We start from the raw sequence: 23831 nt of genomic DNA, 5'->3' as shown, positions 1-23831 counted from the left end.
CTGCCACTTGTAACCTATTTTGTCACCTTTTTGACACTTTCAGCCCACTTTTGCCAACTTCTTGCTAATTTTCACTCACTTTACCTTTGTCTGGTCACTTTTTCACCTATTTTTTAATCACTTTTAAAACCATTTTAACCACCTTTTTACAATATTTAACCCCTTTGTCCACTTGTAACCCATTTTTGCCACCTTTTTGACACTTTCAACATGTTTTGCCACTTTGAACCCATTTTTTGGCCCCTTATGCCAATTGTTAACCATTTTTGACTTCATCTTGCCAGTTTTTACTCAATTTTTGCCATGTTTTACCATCACTTCAACCAATTTTCCACCTTCTAGGCCCCTTTTGCCTACTTTTGCCACCCCCAGTTGTCTGGGCCCCAGAAACCTCTCCCCTTTATCCCCCCTTGAGGGCCACCTTGACTGTTATATTATTTCAAAAGTCTATTTTGTATTGATATGAATATGGTGTGCCTTGAGATTTTGGCTTAACCTTACGTGTGCCTTGGGCGAAATAAGTTTGAAAACCACTGCTATAGAGTATAAAGCCATAAAGTCCAAATTCATATTTGAGAGTCTAAACCTGCATGGGAAATAAAAGGTGTAATGGCCCTTTAATAGCAAAGCATATGGAAGTTATGGTGCGCTCTTTCCTATTGGCAGATGGCTTCTACGTCATACAGCCAATCAGATTCCTCGATAGTGCAGGGTGCCCTTGCTTGGGAGGCGTGTGTGACATTTGCTGCAAGGAGCTAGTTTATGAACAGCTAGCCGGATAAATATGAAGAAATAAGGAAGAGAAACAGAAATTCTTTAACTTGAAAGCGGAAGTTTGGGTTAAACTTTATTACCGTACACATGACAGAGGACAGTTAATTTTAAAAGTAGCGTTAGGTAAAACTTTCTGTCCAGTTAAAGCCGTTAAATAGTGAGCTAACGCTGTCTCTTAACTTGTACTGTCAGTGTAATGAGTTCGAGTTCAGCTGGTGTTCTGGTTTTCTCCTCTGAGATGTTTAGATTCACCGCAAAGCCGCGATTAATTTAGTTTTCGTGTTGAATTATGGGTAAATTATAGCGCTTCTGCAGACTTGTCTAACTGCGTTTTGCACACAAGGTTAAAATTAGCTTTAGCCTGCTAGCTGCTCACTCCCCCTTTGCTGCAGTTTTGTCACTTTCTTATGCTGACTCTTCAGGCCAGGTGTGCTGAAAGTAGGCCAGGTGTGCTGTGGGATAGATAGGGAGGAGTGCAAGTGGCTTCACCACAGTGTGTTTGACCAGGTCCTACTGTCTTCTTCAGGGATTTTCTTACTTTAGTGGAGTCAGAGCTGGGAACATGCTGCTGTCTTTGGTTGTGCACACTTACTCGCTGCGTTACTGGTTACCAGCCACGATCATGCTGGGAACAGCCCCGGCTTATCTGCTGTCATGGGGAGCATGGAGGTTACTTTCAACTGTCCTCCCAGCCAGGCTCTATCACAAATTAGACGACCGGTTGTACCACATCTACCAGAGTATGGTCCTCTTCTTCTTTGAAAACTATACAGGAGTGGAGGTGAGTGACTCTGCACTGGCTGTAGTGAACTCACAGTAAACCTGACTGTTGGAAAAACAACTTTTTAGTGAGTTCACTACGCATATTACTTAAAGCAGTACATGGCACAGACATGAGGAACAGCTGCCTCTTATTTTGACAGACACACGAGATGCAGAGTAAGAATGAGCTGCCATAATACTGTAATTTCAAACCCGGATGTAATACTGGTAAAGGTATGTTGCATTGGTACCTGTGTTAACTCCGTGCAATAAAAATAGTCATACAGTGTTAGGATATTTGTTATCTATAAGCAAAATTGCAGTCAATCTTTTGCACTTTATAGATGGATAAAAAAACTGGCAGTGGTTCTGTATCAAAACATTGTCAATGTAGTTGTGCAACTTTGACAGTGTTGAGTAGTTTGCTTGCAACTTCTGAAGTTAAATCTAGTATCAACATGGTGCCAGTACAAACACATCCGATACCTACTTGACCAAATTAAGACGCAGGTATTGATACTTAATTTCAAAAAAGAAAAATGTCATATAATGTGTGGGATGTATGCGTTAAGTCACACCTTTTCCTTTTCTTATCCCACGTTCCACTGGCATCTTAAAAAAATATTTCTGTCAATTATTTACGTTACGCTTTTTTTCTCCTGCTAACTTTCAACATACTTTTTATCTCTCAAAAATATCAATTTGAGCACCATTTGGCCCCAACACCGTATAAAAAAGTATTGATTTAGCACCAGTATAACAAAAAGCCCAAACAGTACCCAACTCTAGTGGGTATCAGATATGGCTGAACGATTTGGGAAAATAATCTAATTGCGTTTTTTTTTTTTTACCCAATATCACAATTGTGATTTAAAATGTGATTATTACTTAAGTTCCCCATCTTGTGTATTCTCCAACAAACACAGGCAATAAATCATTATAAATTATAACCAACACAATATTAGACTAAACAAGGGCTGAACAATTTTGAAAAAATACCTAATTGTGAGGAATTTGACTCGCATTGCAAACTGGATATGAACTGTTTTATTGTCATTCTCATATTTAATAAGAAAAAAGTAGAAAAACAAAGAAAGTAGGATTTTTCATAGACCATTCTAAAAAGGCACTTGAATGATTGCATAATTATGTAATGCATAACATCTCTGCTGCAAAAAAAACTGGTATTTTGACATAAATTTCAGGTTAAAGAAATATTGCACCTCCTGCGATTTGAAAATTGCAGCAGCCCATGTTACGATTTAATTTAATTTTCGATTAATTGCCCGGACCTAGTATCAGATGTGTTGGTACCTGTGCCATATTGGTACCAGATTTCAATGCTCATCCCTATTTAAACCATTACAATCTTCACAAAACTATTTGTATGAAAAACTACAAAAACAACCTTCAGGTGTTGGGTTATGTTTTTAGTCAAGAAAAAAATAGACAGTTTGGTTCCACTGGATTATGAGTGAAGAATGATAAGGAACACTCTAACATTGGGCCTTTGCCCCAATTTTGGGAACAGCTGTTGACACAGTGTGAATTCCATCAAACATTAGCCATGCAGGAGTTTGCTTACAATTTTTGGGGGCATAAAAAACAAGAAATTACTCAATATCAGGCACTTCAGAGTTGTACTTTTGTTGCTGTGTTATTGAAATAGGCATCCAAATTGTTTGATTTTTACTGCTAACACATGCAAGTTTAAAATTCTTGTATTCTTGTAACTCTAATACGGAGTACTGCTAAGGTTTTTGTTTGTTTGAGCCTGTAAAACAACAAACTTGTAGCTGTAAAAGTGGCAGTTACAGAGCTTGAAGAACCACATTGACGGCAAGAGGAAAATCTGCATTCATTTGCCTTTTGTTGCCACTCCTTGCAGGGTTGGTGTATCTGTACATTGAGAATTAGCAGAGAAGCAGGGATCGCAGCTCGTAAACAGGCATGTCCACAACTCTATGATTTGTGTAGAGGCCACAAAAAAAAGATTAGGGAGGATCTTTTTTGATAAATCCTCTTGGTTTTATTGAAAAGCCGCCGGCTGTTTTGGTTTGGCTTTTGTAAAAATTGAAAAATCAGTCTGAAAGGGAACATAATCCCTAAATTCCTAAAGACACCAGCAGCTTAAGTGTTTAAAACAAAATCAATGTAAAGTCATTTTGAAAGTTGATGACTGTACTAAAGTCTGCCGCTTTGCTAGTGCTGATAAGACTTTTGCTTTTTGTCTCTGTAGATTGTCATCTATGGAGATATACCAAAGACCAAAGAGAACGTCATCTACCTGTCTAACCACCAATGTACAGGTACTGTGTTTGCACATCCTCCTTTGATATTTCAGTTCCATTAAAGCACAGTTTTTAGTAAACACTTCCATGGCTTCCGTTTAGCGGACTGGATCATTGCTGACATGCTCGCCATTAGGCAGAGAGCTCTTGGCCATGTCAGATACGTCCTCAAAGATGGACTTAAGTGGCTCCCGCTGTACGGGTGGTATTTCTCTCAGGTAATGCAACTCTGTGAGTATTTAAATGTCGTTTTGTAAATTACAGATGCAAAAATATATATTAAAATTCAGTCATATTCTCCAAAGCTGTGCTCATCAGATTGTCTCTCTCTTTTAGCATGGAGGAGCATACGTGAAAAGGAGTGCGAAGTTTAACGAGAAGGCGATGAAGAAGAAGCTTCTCACTCAGACTCAATCTGGAGCACCAGTGAGTAACGTAAAGACATCTTTGGATGGGGGGGCTGACCTGATCTGATCCATACCACTTTTTAAGGAGGCTGGTGGGCCTGTGCATTTTTCCGGGCAGAGCCAACATAGGTGTGAGCTAATGGCAACATCCTCTCAGGCTGAATGTACAGCTCATGTTTTGAAGGGTGGTGATAGAACAAGTTTAGACAAAGTAGACTGACAAGTTGAAGCATAGCTGTTGCTGTGCTACGAAGACAGGGGTAAACTTCCTTTCAAACAAAATGCACCAGAGTTTGCGCCACATTCAATCAATCATTGTTTCTTGGAATAATTCATAGTAAGCGTTATTCAAAAAGAACAGGTCTAGACTGTACTCTGTACTGAAGTGGAAGCCATGAGCTTCACTGCAGATACCAAAAGCTGTAATGTTACTGCACAGTGCAGTGCTTCAAACTTCTACAGATCACATACCAGTGACTTGATTTCATCTATCATGGAAATATTATAACAGTTTACTATAGTGGACGACATTTTGAGAGTCAATGATAGCAACATGAAAAGCATGGACAGCATGGGAGTCAAAGCTTAAGTTGCTTTGCACATGCAGTGCAGCTGCCTACACAGTCAGGAATGTAGTTTTTTAAGTTTTTATTTTATTACTGTGTCATACATACAGTCATGGGCTTACATGACACCAAGAATTCAGACAAAAGCAGGATCAGAGTGCATAATAGTTCTCACCATTACAGAACAGAAAAGGAAGATGGAGACAGACTTAAAAATTAGTTAATTAGTTAAATAAACTATCTTGTCTTCTTTTCCAGTATGTATATATAAAAATAATTTTAACACTGATGTAAATACCTGCAGAAAGGGCTGGGCAGTATGGCCTGAAATTGATATAGTGATAATTCAAGGCTTTATCGTGGTATTTTGAAACCTCACCTGAATTACTGTATGTTTAATTCATGCATAAAATGACACCAGTATGAAGATTGAAGTTGACCATTCTACATCTTCTAAGCATTTTTTTTGTGAATGGAAAGTTCTAAAATGTTTTTTTCTGTTGTGTACCATTTTTGATTAGAAAAAAAAAAATGACTATTTTCCTCATTAAAGCAAGCGGGTACAAAAACTCACCAATCACAAGATTCAGCTGATGGCCAAATTACTGCAGTCTTGTCCACCTATTCAGGCTCAGAGCTTTGATTAAGGCCCCGTCCACACGGAGACAAATTCAGGAGAATATGCAAAAGTATTTTGGCATATTGGCGTTTCATCCACATTTAAGCGACATTTTGGGAGGTCGTAAACGCTATCTTTTAAACTGGGTCCCAGAGTAAATAAATCTGTATACGCCCACTGTTTCGTCTCCGTGTGGACAACAAACCGCATCTTTCTTGAAATGATTACATCATACCACTTGAGCCACATTGCTGGTCAAGCCAAAACAACAATGGCAGATTAGAGGTTTGTGTTCATGCTTTAAATGTATGCTCCATAATATTGTATACTCTTTTTTTGTGCATTTCCGTGGCAGTGTTACTGCGCCACTTACAGGCTTGGCATATATACAACAGCGTTTTCACTGGTTCCGTGCTTACGCGGACATTTACTGAAATGATCCCGTGTTTACAGACAAAACGAAACAGAAATACATCGCTTTCGTCTGTGGACAGGGCCTAAATTAGTCATTATCTGTGCTGATACACACTTGACCTGTTTTATGACATGAGAGCATCTTTAGACCTTGTTTAAGGAGCTCTCTTGTGTGATCAAACTTTTTAGCTCCCTGTTGTGATGCTGTGTTATATGTACAACTGTGGCATGGAGTTTTCAGCAAAAAAAACACACCAAGGAAAATCATACTTTGGGTTTATTTACTTTGTCCACTCTCTCTGTGTGGAGGAGAGATTTCTGGATGGGTGGGGGAGTGTGCTGTCTACTGAGAGAGAGGCCTTTAGGAGACAGTGGGTAAAAAGCGAAACTTCAGAAAAAAATGCATGCTGACAGCTTAAAACTTCTACGTAATTTATACTTAATGGCCATAATATGGTAAATTTGTAAATCTCACGTTCAAAAGCTCCGATATATCGAATATACTCGAGTATACTTGATATATCGCCCACCCCTGCCACCAAATACCAAAACCCCTGGTAGGGTCATTATCTGAGATCAAAAAGTTGGATCAGCGCATCAGTAACTTTGAATAAACTTCTTTAGGAAGCAAAACCTTCAACCATGAATGAAAGCCACAAATTTTGCCTTATTGATTGTATTTATTTTAATATTACAGATTTATTTAAAAACTTTCCACACATTCCCCTCTTGCCCTTCTTGACATTTGCATCTTTTCTTAAAGTTGATTAAGCAGAACATCTAGTGTCACCAGTAAAGTTAAATTTTTTAAACGTTATTTAGATTGTATTTACTTTTATCATAGTAAAAAAGGGAAAAAATAACATAAAACAAATCTGTAACTACAAACAGAACAGGCAGGAAACATGACAGACATTGATAAGAATACACTTCATTGATGCAAGACCTGTACAATTACACTTATGTGCTTATACTGTTCATCAACATCTTGACAAGATCAGGCTCTTTCTTCCCAAATCTGACGGCTAAAATTGTCCCATTTATCTTTAGATAAGTGTTTTCTCTTGTTTAGCTGTTTTTTTTTTAAACCGAGCATATTATCAAACAGGTCATCAAAACTCTAAATGCGTACTTGCTTGAATTAGGTACAACTGTTTCATCTCTGAGGAGACATAACTGTGGTGAGAACTGTGGAGAAACAACATTCTAACCAATCCTCCATAAGATCCAAAACACAACTCCATGATGGGAAACCAGTGAAAGTTAAATGAAATGGGTAATCCAAATCTGGGTTTGGGAAGGTTCTGTTGTTGGGTGTGTTAAAGAGCTAACAACTTTTTTGGGCTTCGGTCTGGCGGATTAGAGTGTGTTTATGTTGAGTCTGTGTTTGTTTTCATTTCTGTGACAGAAGCCTGTTTGAGGTACTGAGCTAAAAACCAAGAACACTGAATCCCCTGCCACTATGAAAAACCTCTTGAATCTAGACCAAGAGAGTGAATTATTGAGTTTAATGTGAATTAAGTGAGCTAAAATTGACTGCAGTTTATTCTCAATCGAAGTGGTTCAATAAAACTCAGACAGCAACTGAAAGAATTAAAGTATAAACACAAAACTGGTCTGCTTCTGAATCATTTAATTAAACACAAAATACACAAAATAAAAGGGTTTTTACTTGTATTTGTTTTTTTCCTGCACTATTTTTAATGGGTGCTTCTTCACTGGAGTATTTAATCTCAGATAAAGTGTACAGGCTTGGCATGGTTAATTTAATTTGTAAATTGAATTAGATTAAATTGAATTTACATGATTGATCCCTAGGGAAATTCCAAACTTTTCATTCTGTTATTTTGAGCACACAAACATCAGCCCAAAAATGGTTAAAAGGATAAAGACTTAAGACATGAGGCTAAATTGGGTCTAAATCAGTAAAACTTTGGTTTCAGTCTTCCTGCCTTTCAAGCTGATTTAATGAGCAAGTGTTTGAAAACTTCCCTGTGATCATTATACGTCTATCACAGTGTTTGGTGTTCATGCTTGTAGTTGCACAAATCCTGTAAATGCTACAAATTCCATTTAGCAAGTGTAACATGAACAGACGGCGAAGGCACTTTGATCTTGTATGTTTGTCTGCCCACAGATGTACCTCGTTATCTTTCCAGAAGGAACTCGTTATAACCCAGAGCTGCCCAACGTTATCGCTGACAGTCAGGCTTTTGCTGCGAAAGAAGGTACTGGCCCGACGGCAGCTGTTTTCTACTGCCACCTACAAATTCAGCAAAGCCCACTCAGTCTGTAAAACAGCTGACTCAGTTTTAATGTTTGACCTGTGGTAACCCTTAAAAGGTAGCATTTCTCCAGTGAGCATCACATGAATGCAGATTTGTTTAGTTTAATTGCTCAACATTAAAAGCATCAGAATTGGGCTTATTGCCAAGTGATTTAGCACATGCAAGTTTAAATATTCAAGATGTTTAAGGCTGTAAAACAGCAGCACTTTTAGAGTTAAAGAGCTTGAAGGGTATAAAATAACATAAGCTAGTATAAGATAAAATATAAAACCAAAATGTGTAAAAGGTGCTATGGAGGAGCTGTGAAGTTGTGTAGTAATGTGCACAATTTAACAAATCTGTTGAACAAAGAGTCAGCTATTACTCAAACTGTTCTTTGGTAGTTTTGGGGATGAAATAGTCAAGCTGCTATAGTAAAAAATAATTCAAGGCTTGCTTAGTTGCTGAAATGTATCCGTTTTTGTCTGATATTTTTGCAGATTAAAGAAGATTGTTGATTTTAAGTCACCAGACTGTAGAAATAACTATTTAGTTTTAAAAATTCTTACATTTTTTGCATGAAAATGATTGATATCCTGCCTCTGTGCAGTGTCATCTCACAAACAGCTTCCATTCTGCAGAGATTAAGCCTATCTCTGGACCACAGCTCTGAATATCACCTTCCCCCATTAATCCAAATAAACCGCTCTGAATAGCCGACATGTGCACATGACATTATCTGCTATTAGAGAGGTATTAGTGAGCCGACTGTGGTGCTACATCCACAGAGGAGCCTGAGCTGTAGTTGAACTAAGCACAAGCACTCCTTTTGAATTGCTCTGTTTTATTTATTTTTTTCATTCATTGGGGTTATTTTAGCCCTCGTTTTGATCATAAAGAAGGGACAGTTAACAGGACATTAGGAGAGTGCTAGAAAGATAACATGCAACAAATACGATAAAAATAACTTTAGTATAACCTTAACCTTTAAGTAACATTTATATAATCATGAAATGAAATCGGATTAAATCAAGAATTACTTTATGTCCTTTCCATAGGGCTGGCTGTCCTGAAGCACACTCTAACACCCAGAATGAAAGCCTCTCACATAGCCATCGACACCATGAAGGACCACCTGGATGCGGTGTATGACATCACTGTGGCCTATGAGGGAACGCTGGACTCCTCCGGTCATAGAAAACCAGCCCCATCTATGCCAGGTAGGTTTCTCAAGTGAAGTATTTTCTTGCTTTGACTTTTCAGGGAGTGCATAGTGAGGAACCCCCAAATGCATACATACATAAATGACAAAGAAACAAAGAAATTATTACCTCCGCCAAGGAGGTTATGTGATCAGGTGGATTTGTTCGTTTCTTAGCAACATAACTCAAAAAGTTGGGGATGGATTTTCATGAAATTTTCAGGAAATGTCAGAAATGGCATAAGGAAGAACTGATTAGATTTTGGGACTGATCCGGATTACCGTCTGGATCCAGGAATTTTTTAGGATTCTGTACTATTGAAAGATAGGGCTAATGGTGGAGGTCTGCGCTGTTACCACTTTACACCAGGAGATGACAGATATGAGTAACTTCAATCCCAGCAGCATTTTTGGGTGTGTTTCAATTCAAAGTTTTGGAGTTTATAGAGTTTGAAAGACGCACGCCCGGTCAAGGAGACGAGTCAGAGCGTAACAGAGAGAAAGACAGCGAATTGTAGCGAGAATACTCACAATGCTGGGAGGAATAGAGGAATATTCACTCTCTGCCATGACTCCCAATCGTCCAGTGACACCATGGGTGAAACCGTCAGTGCGTCTGTTCGCACCGGCAGGCAATGCGTCCCGCCATGACAGTCCACCCATAGCGAAGCCTCCCTGTGTTTCCATCCCACCTGGGAGGGCGTAATCGGCGAATGCTGTGGTGGGGGGCACGTGGGGACGGATCCAGGAATTTTTTTAAGGATTTTTCACTACTGGGAGATAGGGCTAATGGCGGAGGTCTGCGCTCTCCGAGTGCTTTTCTAGTTTTAGAAGCAATTTATCCACAGTAGCATTGATCTTAATAGGAGGTCGCAACAAGCTTTAAGCTATAAAGGAGATGGCTATGGGGGAGGTAAAGCTGGCTATAAGCTGACCTCAGCTGGGGGTATGAACTAATGTCAAGCTTCATCAATATTAGATAGAATAAACTTGCTATCTCTGCTCATATTGCAAGCAGGACATATAATGATTCAACCTTCAGGCCCTACTTTTAAAAAAATCACACTCTCCCTCTTAAAGCACTTTTAGGACATTGGATATATTTAAAAGTTTAAAAAAAATGAATGAAAAAACTTTTCTTTTTTTTTTTTTTGGTCCTCAACTCCAGTCCTCATCGTGTATAGCAGATGTGAATTGATTTTCATGATTTTAACCCTATAAATGCCAGTTTATTTACATTTTCTGACAAAAAATGAGTTATTTTCTAATTGAAAAATGCAAAGCAGCTTTTTTTGTGCAGAGATTATCAGTCTTGGATATGTCAATGATTAGCAGCAACACTGATTTTGACGTACTATTAAGTTTTGTGTAATAACAAAATTTTTTTTAAAAATCACACTCTCCCTCTTAAAGCCCTTTTAGGACATTGGATATATTTAGAAGTATTACACATGAAAGAAAAAACTTTTTTTTTTTAAATTTTGGGTCCTTAACTCCAGTCCTCATCATGTATAGCAAATGTGAATACATGTTCATTATTTTAATTTTTCACCAGACTCTGACATCCATAGAAAACACCCAAAGTAGTTTTAGTTGAATTAATTAATTCCTCTGGCCTACAGTCACTGATATATCCTATCAGTTCAAACAAGGTCATTATCTCCCACAATGCCTCTCTGCAAACATTGTAAAATGGTGAAAACTGGCGGCTTTTTTTTTTTTTTTTTTGGTCTGCAACTGTGCATATATTTTTACCTCTGAATGATTGAATTACAATGGAATTAACAGCATATCTTTTTTTCTGTATTGCAGTAGCAGTAGAATGAAAATAAGTGGTTTTAATGGTAGTGAATGATGACTAAAAGGGCTTTGGGAGGAAGAGTGAGTTTTTTGTCTACACAGTGGAAAATTCTGTCAACACAATGTGGAAAATGAAATTTCAAAAAACTTTAATAAAAATATGAACATTTTTGTCAAATATCATTATCTTTGCATGATAACTGCCAAAGTAAGGGCGAAAAATACAATCAAAAAGCCCTAAAAGGGCTCTAGGAGGGCCTGAGGGTTAATCTAATTTGCGATTAATTGCCCAGCCCTACCACAGACTGTGGCACATTTTTCCAGAAGGTCAGCATTTGTGTTTTATCAATTCTTTTTTATTTTTTTCTGGACTGATGTTTTGAAATATTTTCCTTGTAATTATGAATATAAAATATATGGAAGTTTCACTTCTTGAATTACATCACAGGAAAAAGTGAACTTTTTCATGAAATTCTAATTTTTTATAGATGCACCTGTACGAGAACAATCTTTTATGTCTAGTCATGGCCCTCATCCTGTTTTTACATATTCAAAGTTGCAGGCAGTCGGTTGGAAGTATTTGACTACATATTCCAGTCCCGGCATAAAAAACATTAACATAAGTGGCATTAGCAGGTGGATAACTAAGACAAATGATCATGCAAAGTGGAAATGCTTGCAGAATGCATTGAGATAAAAATGATCAAATTAGCCTGACAAATAAACTCTGCACAGCTGTTTCCTCAAATTAGAATAAAAGATGATTGCATTCACATTTTAAAAACAGTTCTTGACAAACCCACCCAGCCCTCACTTGCATATTAAGGTTTGTTCTCAGTAATGGAAGTATTCACATTTAAAATGTGCATAAAAACTCCAAATGAACTGGCATTTAGAGATACAGCTATGTTTAGTTTTTTGTTTTTTTTTTTATCCAATATGAATACAGAGCCTCAGCAGCTGCAGTCTGTCCCTGTTAGTCAGTATACACATAGACACATAGGCGTCCTATTATCAATCCTGCAGCATTGTGTGCACCCCCTCACTGTGTAATCTGGTGGCAAACATTACCTATTAACAGCCGTGTCTTCCTGTAAACAGCATGACTCCATGTTTTGGAGTTTTTGATTATTCTGTTCCCAGTTGTTCCACAAACACAGTTTGAATGTTAAAAAAAAACATCCCGTTTGAGTCAGGAATAAACATCGTGTTTCGAGAAAAGAGAACGGAGAGAATAGAAAAGCTTTCCCCTCATCACGCACTTCCTGATCTCATGTGGAGAAGGTGACTTTAGTGGTTTCACAAGGAGGTGGAAGTGGCTCCAGCTAGGAACCCTCATTGTTTTAGTTAGTGACGGTATTTCTGTTTTTATATCTGAAGAATATTTATCATCAGGTTGAACCGTTTTAATCATGTGAGCCTATTTTGACTGTTCAATAAAAGACCCTGGGGTGTAATGGTTTATATCTAATAAGTAGATTGGGAGCAGACTCCCATTTGTAAAGACAAAATAAAATAAAATTCAAGAAGTTCCCTTTTTTAGTTCTTTTGTTTCCAGGTCTGCGGTAGCTGAGACCAGAGGTGTTACGTTCTTGAGTTGTCTGCCTGTCTGTTGGGCCATTTTTGTGACTACAATACCTTCAGAATGCTTTGAAGAATTTTCTTTAAACTGTGCACAAATATCTGGGGGGGGGGTATTTTTTTTTTTTAAAAAGCCCCTTTATTTACAGCCATGAAAAATCTACTTTGTAATAAGGCTGAATGATTTGTGAAAATAATCTGCCCTTCTGTGTGACCCACCGCTGTACCATCACTGTTCGGCAATTGTATACCTGGTGGAAGCCTGTGACCACAAGGCAGTAGCTCTAGCCCAGTGATACTCAATGCATGGCTCTTAAGCCACATGTGGCTCTTTTGTGATGATTTGTGGCTCTTTGAAGTCTTAATTTGGAGTATTATTCCCCCAGAAAACCTTAAAAAGGTAAACGTTGGCCTCAGAAATTATTCATTGCAAGTCACATTAATCTCTTTGTTTCCCACAGGTATACAGTGGGCTTTAATTGTCAACCTTTATTTTTGTCTGTATTTTTCCATTGCCTTTATTTGCAGTTTTTGCCCCCTTTTTCCTCTTTTGCCACTTTGAATCCATTCTTGCTGCTTTTAGCCCAGTTTTGCCCTTTTTCACCAGTTTTTGCTTCTTTTATCTTCTTTTTTGCGGTTTGCAATTGTTGCCTGTTTAAGCTGCCTTTGCCATTAAATGACACTTATTTCCCATTTTTGCCACTTTTTTGTCCATTTTAGTCACTTTTCAATCATATTTTGCCACGTTTTTGCCGATATTTGACCTTTTTTGCCACCTGTAGTTTATTTTTTTGTCACTTCTCAGCCATTTCAACCAGTTATTCTCCCCATTTTTGTCTCTTTTTCTCCCAGTTTTACCACTTTTTAACCTTTTTGCCCGCTTTAACTTATTTTTATTGCCACTTAAACCCATTTTTAACCACTTAGATTGTGGCTTCTACAAAGGTATTTTTCAACAATTTGGCCCTTTGGTTGAGCAGGGTTCAGTCACACTTTGTTCAGTAAGACCAGCGTCTACTGTTACGGCCTTTAACACCTGAAGTGTCCAGGTGATCAGGTGCCTGTGTTATAAACTTCAAAATGAAAAGAGCTGAAGTTATAATAACAACATGATGACTTTTTTTGAGTCACAGTGCTTTGGCTGCTTTATTAAATATTTTAAATCTTTCAGGCCAACAGTTTTTAATATTCCCTCCACATAACTCCTGTTGAATTAAAATGCTTAATTGGAATATTTTTTTAACTTTAACTACAAACACACGCTACTCAAGATATTACCTTTACACCAGGGGGAATAATACAACTTTCTGTGTGAATTCCCTCCTCAGATTTTATTATTTGAAAACAAAAAGTTTGTTTTAAATGAACAGGTCTGAGTTCAGTGAAGGAATATGAAGAATGTTGATCATTTGAAAAGACTTGGAACCGGGGAAATGCATTCCCCTAGTACTGTAGGAAATTTGACATTTATATCAGAGAGGACTTATTGTTGTGACTGTAGAAATGGCAGCTTTTAAAGACTCTGCAGAGTGCCTTGAGAGAAGAAGTTTACTTAGAATCCTCAAACTAAAGAGGAAAAATAAGCAAGACAAAAAAGAATACCAAATAAACATCAACAGAAAAGAGAACTATAACAGAAACATTCAGCAAAACATAACAATAAGGCAAGGATTTTTAAAAAAAGGTTTTAAAGTGGTTTCAAAGAAGCCACTTACTATGAAAGATTTCTCTTCTCTAGCAATAAGTTCAAAAGCCGAGGGCCTTGATTATTTGTAGATTCAAACTCCACATTGGAAACAGGATAAAAAAGAAAGGACAACAAGGGCACTGTGCAAGAGATTTGACACATCTGAAATTGTTCTTGTGGTTTTTGTATATTGCAGGTTAACCATTTCATAGGATCAAAATCAAATGATACAAGAAAAAAAAATTCAAAACAAGTACAATGAGGCGGTCCTGATATTAGTAAATAAACTCCTAGCTCTCTAGTTTGCTCTGTTTTTGGCTGACTGCTGGGGTCAGCCCTCCACATGTGCCCGTATGTAGCTCTAACATAAAGTTAGCTTTACTGGAACAGGACCAGGATTCTGTTTGAAATAAGGGAATAAAAATGACACTAAAAGCTTTTCATGATGTGAAAGATGTTTTCACTCTTCTGCAAGTGGTAGTAGAGTGATTAGCTTGGACTTAGCCACAGCTGAAGTTTGTCAGAACTGGACAACGTTTCATTATTAAAACAAGGGCAGAGAGCAATACTGAAAGCTTTTGGTGACAAAAAAAGATATCCTCACTTTTCTCCCAGTCTGCTTCGGCTTAGGTCTGTGATCGTTATGGTGTGGTTTTCCGGTGTATCCAATGGCTGCTGCCGCAGTAGCTGTTAGCTCTGATGTAGCTGTAGGAAAGCTCCAGTTTAACAGAACTTGGACAACATTTTTTTAAACAAGAGCATAGAGCCACACCAAAAGCTTGTCTTTGCAAAGAAGATGTTTTTGCTCCAACATTAACAATCTAAGGTAGCAGTAGCCGGTCTGCTCAAGAGTAGGCATGCGCATGGCGCCTTTTTTTCTTGCTCTGATTGGCCAGTCATGAATGTCACAGACAGAACGTTCCTCCAGTTACCTTTTGAGAATTTTTTTGAAAAGTCCTGCCCTTCCCAAACGCTTTCTATGGGAGGTTTCCCAGATAAATGTGAAATATATTCATGCAATGGGCATATGAAACCGTCTATCTGGTGTGTCAGGTTAGCTGTTTACTGCCGACAGGGCTTTATGTTTTAAACTTTGGGGATCCTTCGATTTTCAACCCCAAAAAAACAATCACTCTGCCAAAACACACAATTCAGTCTGGCATTTCAACAGGCATCCTAGATAGTCGTGGTCAGCCTTATACTAGGTTTAATGCTAGTCTTGTTATGCAGATGATATTAACATCCTCCTCCTGTATTGTCAGCTTCCTTGAGTTTATGTAAGGGATTTTGTTTGTGGCACTAGGACTTTATTTCCTTCATCAACACTCGTGACCTGCCGTCAAAGATCACCCTTCTTTTAGCAGCTTAAGCACTTATTTATGAAAAGCTCGCTAAGGTTATTATTTCACCGTGCCAAGCACCTGTTTGGCCCTTTTCCTCCTCAGTGTGTGAGGAAGGAAGGCAGTCCTTTCTTCTAAGATTGACTTTGGCCTCTTCATGTGTGTTTTTGTGCCTCTCCGTCCATGCTGACCGTCAGTGTTTATTGAACTGGCACAGATTGTCTCTGAAGGTCAATTTAAGTCTTCACGGCAGCTGATTGAAGCGTGCTCTGAACCAGTGAAGCAATCTTTGGCTGCTGACTTCGATCAGGTTTCCTCTTTCGGCCTCAGTGCCAGGTTTCCTGATAATATTGCATGTTGTGGAAACAGGAACTTGAAGGTCTCTGGGGATACACGTGTAGCCTTGAGCCTTCACACTTGGTTACATTTTTATGTCTGACCTTCTCAGACACTTCAGTTTTCTTTTTGCCCCGACGCTTGGCGCTAAAAATGTCTAATGACTTATTTGAGGAATATTTATCTGCCTAAACTGATCTGCTCTAAAAATGATAGTATTCTGTAACAACTCTGAATATTTATTTTAGCATTATTTCAGATTTAAATGTTTAACAGCTGCAGTACAGCAGGTTGACCATCATCTGGGCTTGAATTTATGAATCAAAGTGTCTCAGAGTCATTCTCTCTATCAGTGTCATCTTGCGTTGGTTTTAAGTGCTTACTCTACGTGCCGCTCTGCTGAAAGGGTTTTCCTGTTTTTGTTTAGTCTATTTATTTTTTGTGTTTGACAGAATTCCTGTGCAAAGAATGTCCCCGAGTCCACATACACTTCGACCGCGTGGACATAAAGGAAATTCCTTCGGAGCCACTGTTCTTCCGCAGGTGGCTGCACGAGCGTTTTGAAATCAAGGACCGGTAAGTGTGTGGGCGGAACAATCAATCATGTTGGAATTGCATGTTATTCAATCAGTATGTAGACTTAAGTGTGGGTTGTAAATGCTTTGTTTTTGCATGTCAACAGCTTAGCCCTGATCTGTTTACAAGCTTCTGATTGACTACTAAAAAGTCTACAGTATAATCTTACAGAGTGTTATTGTTCTAAAATTTAATGGCCAGCCTCTCAGCAGTTCATGGAGTCAGAGACTTACCAGAGGTTCATATTCAAATGTTGTCAGGAGACAGTCTTGCACATTTATAGCACAACAGAAAAACATAAATATAACGACAAACCTACTAAGTATGGCTGTCAAAAACAATAAAGAGCTGAGGTGGCGGATGGATAGATCTTAACAGTGTTGATAATAGTTTTATCAAATAAGTTTAACTTTCCTACATTTCCTCAGATTGCTACTTTTTATTTCAAATATTTGCTCCTTTTTTGCAGTTTAATGAAATCAAACTGAATATATTTGTCAGCTGATGCTTCACTGAAACAACTGAAAAAAACATTGAGAAGGTTTTTTGTTTTTTTCCCAGTTTTGCATCATTCAGTACGTCCTTATCTATACAGCGCTAATTCATAACCAAAGTTATTTAATTTAAGGCATTTTACAAAAAGAGCAGGTCTAGACCAAACTCTGTTACATTATTCATGAAGAAAGACCCTAAATTAATCCACCAGGAGCTCAGCACCAAGCAACATTGAGCAAAGTTAATATGGCATGTAAAGATATGTGCAGTGCATTCAGAAAGAACTCATATTTTTCAATTTGATGTTGCAGCCTGTTACTATAGTTGGAAAAAAAAAACACTTTTATTCTCAATAATCTACACTCAGTACCCCACAATGACAAAGTGAAAACAGTTTTTTTTTTTTCTTTTAGCAAATTTATTGAAAAGGAAAAACTGAGATCTCACATTGACAAAAGTATTCAGATCCTTTTCAAAAACACTTCAAATTTAGCTGAAGTTCCTCTCATTTCTCTGGATCTTTGCTGAGATGTTTCCACGCCTTGATTGGACATGATTTGGACAGGCTCACGCCTCACAGCTGACAATGCATATCAAAGCAAAAACGAAGCCATGAGGTCAGAAGAACTGACTGCAGAGCTCAGAGACAGGTGATGGGACAAAGTTCAGAAGGACAGCCATCACTGCAGCCCTCCACTGATCTGGGCTTTATGGCAGAGTGGCTAGATGTTAGTTTGTAGAAAATTATGTGAAAGCCAGGTGTGCTTTCAGGCGTTTTGCCCTAAGGAGAGGCTCATGTCATTGTCCTTTCTGGAACTTTGTCCCATATTCACACAGAATCTCTGAAGCTCAGTCAGAGTGATCATCAGGATCCTGGTCACCTCTATTACTAAGAACCCTTCTCCCCTGATTGCTCAGTTTGACTGGACAGCCAGCTCCTAGAAGAGTCTTTGTCAAACTTCTTCCATTGGAGAATTATAGAGGCCACTGTGCTCTAGGGAACCTTCAATACAGCAGAACTTGCTTTGTAGCCTTCCCCAGATCTGTTCCTTGCATTAGTCCTGTCTCTGAGCTCTGCAGCCAGTTCCTCTGACCTCATGGCTTCATTTTTGCTCTGATATGCATTGTTAGCTGTGAGGTGTGAGCCTCTCCAAATCATGTCCAATCAGTTTAATTTAACAGATGGACTCCAATCAAGGCATGGAAACATCTCAGCAAAGATCAAGAGAAATGGGAGGAGCCTGAGCTATGTAGATAAAGCAACAAAAATCTAGCAGTTTCTGTCCTTTTTTTCTACTGTAGCATCAGGCTGCAACAACAAAATTGAAAAAGAGGAAGGGGTTCTGAATGCTTCCTGAATGCTCTGTGGCCCAGGTTCAAGCCCAGCCTTTGGCTCTTTCTGCATGTTTCCCTCCTTCTCATCCCTGTGTCCGGCTCTATCCACTGTCCTTCTGTCTAAATAAAGGCATAAAAATTCATTTAAAAACCTGGAAAACCATTTTAAAAATTACGATATAATTGTGTTCTGAACCTAATATTGTGATCAAATCATAGTGTAGGTTGTGTGTGTTTATTAGTTTCAGATTACATGAGGGAAATGACTGAAAAAAGTCTGAATAATTGGTTCATATTTTTTTTTCTTTTAAAATAGTTTTTACAACCACAGAGCTCAAAAACTTTCATAAGACAGTCTCTGCAAACTTTGAGTAAATACTACAAGCACAAAAATGTCAGCACTCAAAATGAAGCTTTTGCCTTTAATGAGAGAATCATTAAAAAGCAGCTCAAGGAACATTTCAGATGTATTTTATTTCAGTTGAATTTCTGTGCTAATTAAAAGAAACAGTCTCTGGTGGGCTGTTTAAAAAAGCTCCCACTCTTTAAGAAAACTGACAAACCTAACTGTTTTTTAGTTTAGTGTATATCATTAAAAGTTCTTTTACTGCAGGTGTTACTATGTTTATACCTATAGATGAGTTTTAAAATATTAGTAGTTTTGATTGTGAGCCAGATCTAGAGTGATAAGTCTGTTGAGCTCATAATTGAAAGCACAAAGCAACAAAAATCTAGCAGGATCTGGATGTAGTATTTGTGCTGTATTTGCTGTAAAAACCTCAATGTGGACTTAAGTTGGACAGATTGTTCCAATGTGTCAATCCACTTTTGTAGTCGTGCATTTCTGAGACAAGCTGTATCCCTGTGAGAGTAATCTGTCTCTTTTAAAGGCTGCTGACGGACTTCTACGAGTCAGAGGATGCCGACAAAATATGCAAGTTCCCTGGGGAAGGCAAACCTTCTCCTCTAAACCTCTCTAAAACCCTCCCGTCAGTGATGATTCTGGGGGGGCTCACACTGCCATTACTGCTGACGGAGAACGGCAGGAAAGTGTACGTGAGGACCTGGGTGTACGGGACGCTGCTGGGCTGGCTGTGGGTGAACGTTTTCCCTTAACGAACAGGCCCAGAGGCTGCCGCAATGACACGCACAACAGACATGGGAGAGGACGCGCCGATTTCTTCCTGCATCACTTCAACACGGGGGCGTGTTCATGATGCAGAGCTGCAGCGTCTGAGGAGAGGCTCGGGGATTCATCCAACATGTCTGGCTCATTGGTGAACTTGAGCTGAAAGCTAAACGGGGATGGGGAGGAAGGTTGAGCTTTTTGTGCTACGTGTTCCCTCGCGTTTTTGGATTCGCAGCCTGAAATGAAGAGAAAACTTGAGGATTTGTTGAAAAGTTATAGATTAATTAAAATACCCAATATGATCTCTATTATGAAATAGATAAAATATTTAAATGCATATTCTATTTATCTTAAGATAATTTCCCCTTCATTAGATTTAGCAAAATTAGTGCTCATGCATGCTCACTTTCCATCCAACATTGGCCACTTTTAAAGCTCTTATGACATTTAAAGCGTAGAGTACTTCAAAAAAAATTCAATGATCAAAATCAGCTACTGTGTGGAAGCAGCACAGTAATAGATCATTGAATATTAAGTGCACTGACTCATTGACATTGGTTGCAATGCTCTCTTATGTCTGCCAAGTCCCACAACAGGACAATAATGCACTTTGCTCATTTAAAGTAAATTATTTTTACATTAGTAGAACAAATAGAGTATACAGTCTTCTTTGGGAGCTCATAAACATGACACCAGCTGCTTTGTTTACCATAAATACTCATAAAACTCGATAATGAATGTAGCTGCAAAAACGTCTATCTGTATGTGTTTCTTTTCATTTCCAACGTCCAATATAATGACTTAACTCATGAAAATTGTTAAACATTTTAGTCTTTGTCGCTGCTTTTCCCATTGTAAGTCCCTAAAGACGATGTGTGTTAAAAAAAGAAAATGTTCTACTAATGTAAAATATTCCTTTAACCTTAAAATGTCAGTCGTTGCCAAAATTTGGTGTATTTACTGAGATGTTTGAGTGTTTTAAGTTGAGCAACACTTTTGATGCCAGCAAAGAACCCTCCTGTCTTTGTTAGTTTTGAGTTTTATCAGATTAGATTCATACAGTTTGTTCTTAGCTCCACATCCTTTAAATGCAGTTTCTCCTTCGTTCCAGCTCACATGAAAGTATCTACTAAGCAAAAAATCAGCTGATAAAGCCATGTAAAGTTTATCACAGGTTCCTGTGCACTCAAAGCCATTTGTATTATAATTACCACTGTATTGTGTAATGCACTGTTTGTCTGTTATTGTTGTTTACCGTAAAAACCATTGCATTTTCCACAAGTCACTTTACATATGTACCGTCTCGTCTTCCTCTAAAGTTAGTCTTTGATACGTTCCTATCATGCCGATGGTTCAGATAATCTCATGGTTTTTACATGTCGCTCCGATACCTCACTTGAATAATCCTTCCTCGTTCTTAAACGACCCTTGTCAGCCATTTTATAGTCATTTTTATCCTGACAAGATCAGACTGTAACTCATCAGGAATCTATGTAGACAGTATTTAAAAGCCAACGGATTTTGGAAATGTGTGCCTTCTCTTTGGAGGAGTCGGTCCTCAGCCCTCACAGGGGGTCCCAGTAGCTCTTTTCCACCAGGTGACTACATGGAGGCGCTCTGCTGCTCACCGCAGCGTGTGGTCACACTGTCTACTCTTCATAGTGGCTTATTTTGCTCTAAGAATGCATTTATTACACTTTTTGAGGACTTATTAAATGATGAAACCTTTAATGTGTGTATGTTTTGGAAATGGGAATCAGAGTGAAATAAAGTAGTTTTTTCTTTGGGATTTTGTTTAGCCTTTCTTCAAACGTAAATTCTAGATTCATCTCGTGCAATGTGAATTATTTCAAGATGTTTTAATCTTGAATATTATGACTTACAGCTCCCACAAAGCTAAAATCACTTTCTGAAAAGTATTAAAATATTATGTAAAAGTCACATTTGCAAAGATTTCCTGAGCCTTTATTCTCTCACTCTGGTTCGAAAAATACAACCCCCCAGAAAACTGGACCATTGCTCAGTAGTCCAAAGTCCTGTTGTAAGATGAAAGTAAATTTTGAATTTCATTTGGAAATCAAGGTCCCAGAGTCTGGAGGGTCCAGTGTTTTCCGTCTCCACAGTCAGTAATGGTTTGAGGTGCCATGTCATCTGCTGCTGTAGGTCCACTGGTCTTTATCAAGTCCAGAGTCAGATTTATGGGGATTCTGATATCATTTCCAGCAGGACTTGGCACCTGTCCACAGTGAAGCCAAAATGATTTTTGATTTTCATCAGCTGTAAGCCATAGTCAACATTAAAACAAAAAACTCTTGAAATCTTTCACTTTGGGATGAATCTAGAATAAATGGACGTTTCACTTCTGAAATTAAATCACGGATGGAAAACACATTTTCATGATATTCAACTTTTTTTAGATGCACTTGTATAATTCCAATTCATAATACATATAATCAACTTACAAACATTTTTCAGAGCAAGTGTAGACAACACCGGGTTAATATGGTATGTTATGTAGTATGCAGGTCCTCAACTAATTTTGTATAAGGCCAGCTTTTTCCTAAACAGACACTTTGGCGGCCGAACTTTTAAATAAAAAAATAATTATTTTTAATGGTCTTATTATTATTTTTAGGGCTGCACAGCAGCGCAGGGGTTAGCGCTGTTGCCTCACAGCAAGAAGATTCCTGGTTTGCTTCCTGGTCAGGGCCTTTCTGTGAGGAGTTTGCACGTTCTCCCTGTACATGTGTGGGTTCTCTCCGGGTACACCAGCTTCCTCCCACCACCAAAAACATACTTGTAAGGTTAAATGGTGACTAACATTAGCCGTAGGTGTGAGCATGCCTGGTTGTCTGTCTCTGTAGTCAGCCCTGTGATTGACTGGCAACCAGTCCAGGGTTTACCCCGCCTCTTGGCCAATGACAGCTGGGATAGGCTCCAGCCCCCTGTGACCCCCCCAACAGGATAGCTGGTGTAGAAAATGGATGGAATGAGTTCCTCAAATCTTAAATGGGCTTGTCCAAGTTCAATTTAACCAAATTAATCCCATATGATGTGCAACTTTCTGAGGCCTCTACATCCTCTGCCAGATCACTACTTATAATTGTTTTCTATCACTTCATGTGTATCGTATGAGTCAGTGTATTGTTTGATGAAACTGTGTGTTGCTACCATTCTTGGTCAGGTCTCCCTAGAAAAAGAGATCTTTGATCTCAATGGGACTAACCTGGTTAAATAAAGGTTAAACTTATTTTCCCAAAACCAGGGGTTGTATTCATAAACCTTCCCAAGTACAAGGATTTTCACAGTGATAAAATTCTAAGAAAATTCTTATGACCATGAATTCTCAAAGAATTTCCTGTGGAAGATAAGCCAACATCCTAAGAGAGCTCTAAGGTCAATAACTGTTAAGAACAGGCATTTTAATGCATTCAGGAGTTTCTCAGATGGAGAACTAAATGTCAGAAAGGAATAGAGAGGGGTGATAGAACAAACAATTACAGCTCTGTGGCTGCCTCATTATTAACATCATTCACATTAGACACTAAAATTATCAGCCTGATAAATAAGGGAGCAGAAGGGTACTGAGGATGTTTATGAACACGGCTCAGGCCCTGTATGTATAATTATTCTGAGAATCCTCCTATAGAGAAAAAGTCTTAAAGGTCTGCATGAATCATTTCTCTGAGTCAAAAACATTCTCAATCAAGACTTTGTGCTCCTTTTGTTCCTTGCTGTAGCCTTTAATACTCGTGTTTCTTTACCAAGCCGGTAATTTTTTGTGTAAATTATTTAAATGTGCTGCTGTCACCAAGCTGTAATTCTGGTATCACCTATTGCTGTCTTTTTCTCTGAGAAACTCTTAAGTGTGTTTAAAGTCCTCCTCACTATTCAGTTTTTCACTGTAGGAGCTCTCTGAGCGGTGAGATGCTTTGTGATTAACTTTTATCTTTACAAGGCTCCAGTCTTATCTGTGAGGGTCAATTCTTGGATAAGGTGATTCTACGAATTTTCTTAGAGTTTCTTCACCAGGAGTGACTCTTTAGACTCAGAAAGGTGGATGAAAAAACTAGTGCTGTTACTCGAGGTGGGTGGAAAGTCGGTGGAAAGACAAATAAGGACAAACATTTAAACTACAACTGGTCTTAGCTGAGTAGTGCTTGAGTTCAAAAGCCATGATTCAGTCTGTCACATCTGTTGTATATCCCTCAAATATAATCACATTCACAACTGTATTTATTGAATTGTATT

The 23831-nt window shown here is 38.3% G+C and overlaps 1 protein-coding gene across 1 annotated transcript; it reads left to right on the top strand.

Moving 5' to 3' along the window:
- Positions 1 to 735: 735 nt before the first annotated feature.
- agpat5 (1-acylglycerol-3-phosphate O-acyltransferase 5 (lysophosphatidic acid acyltransferase, epsilon)) lies at positions 736 to 21366 on the top strand. The gene is made up of 8 exons (XM_041789748.1): positions 736 to 1555; positions 3776 to 3845; positions 3930 to 4045; positions 4164 to 4253; positions 7971 to 8061; positions 9159 to 9320; positions 16498 to 16621; positions 19342 to 21366. Exons 1-8 carry the CDS (start codon positions 1337 to 1339, stop codon positions 19565 to 19567), a joined length of 1098 nt encoding a protein of 365 aa, XP_041645682.1. The 5' UTR covers positions 736 to 1336; the 3' UTR covers positions 19568 to 21366.
- Positions 21367 to 23831: the final 2465 nt, after the last annotated feature.

This window comes from Cheilinus undulatus, linkage group 6 (assembly GCF_018320785.1).
Source record: "Cheilinus undulatus linkage group 6, ASM1832078v1, whole genome shotgun sequence".
Classification (NCBI taxonomy): domain Eukaryota; kingdom Metazoa; phylum Chordata; class Actinopteri; order Labriformes; family Labridae; genus Cheilinus; species Cheilinus undulatus.
The sequence above is the reverse complement of the archived record's forward strand: the minus strand, read 5'-3'. Positions and strand labels throughout refer to the sequence as shown.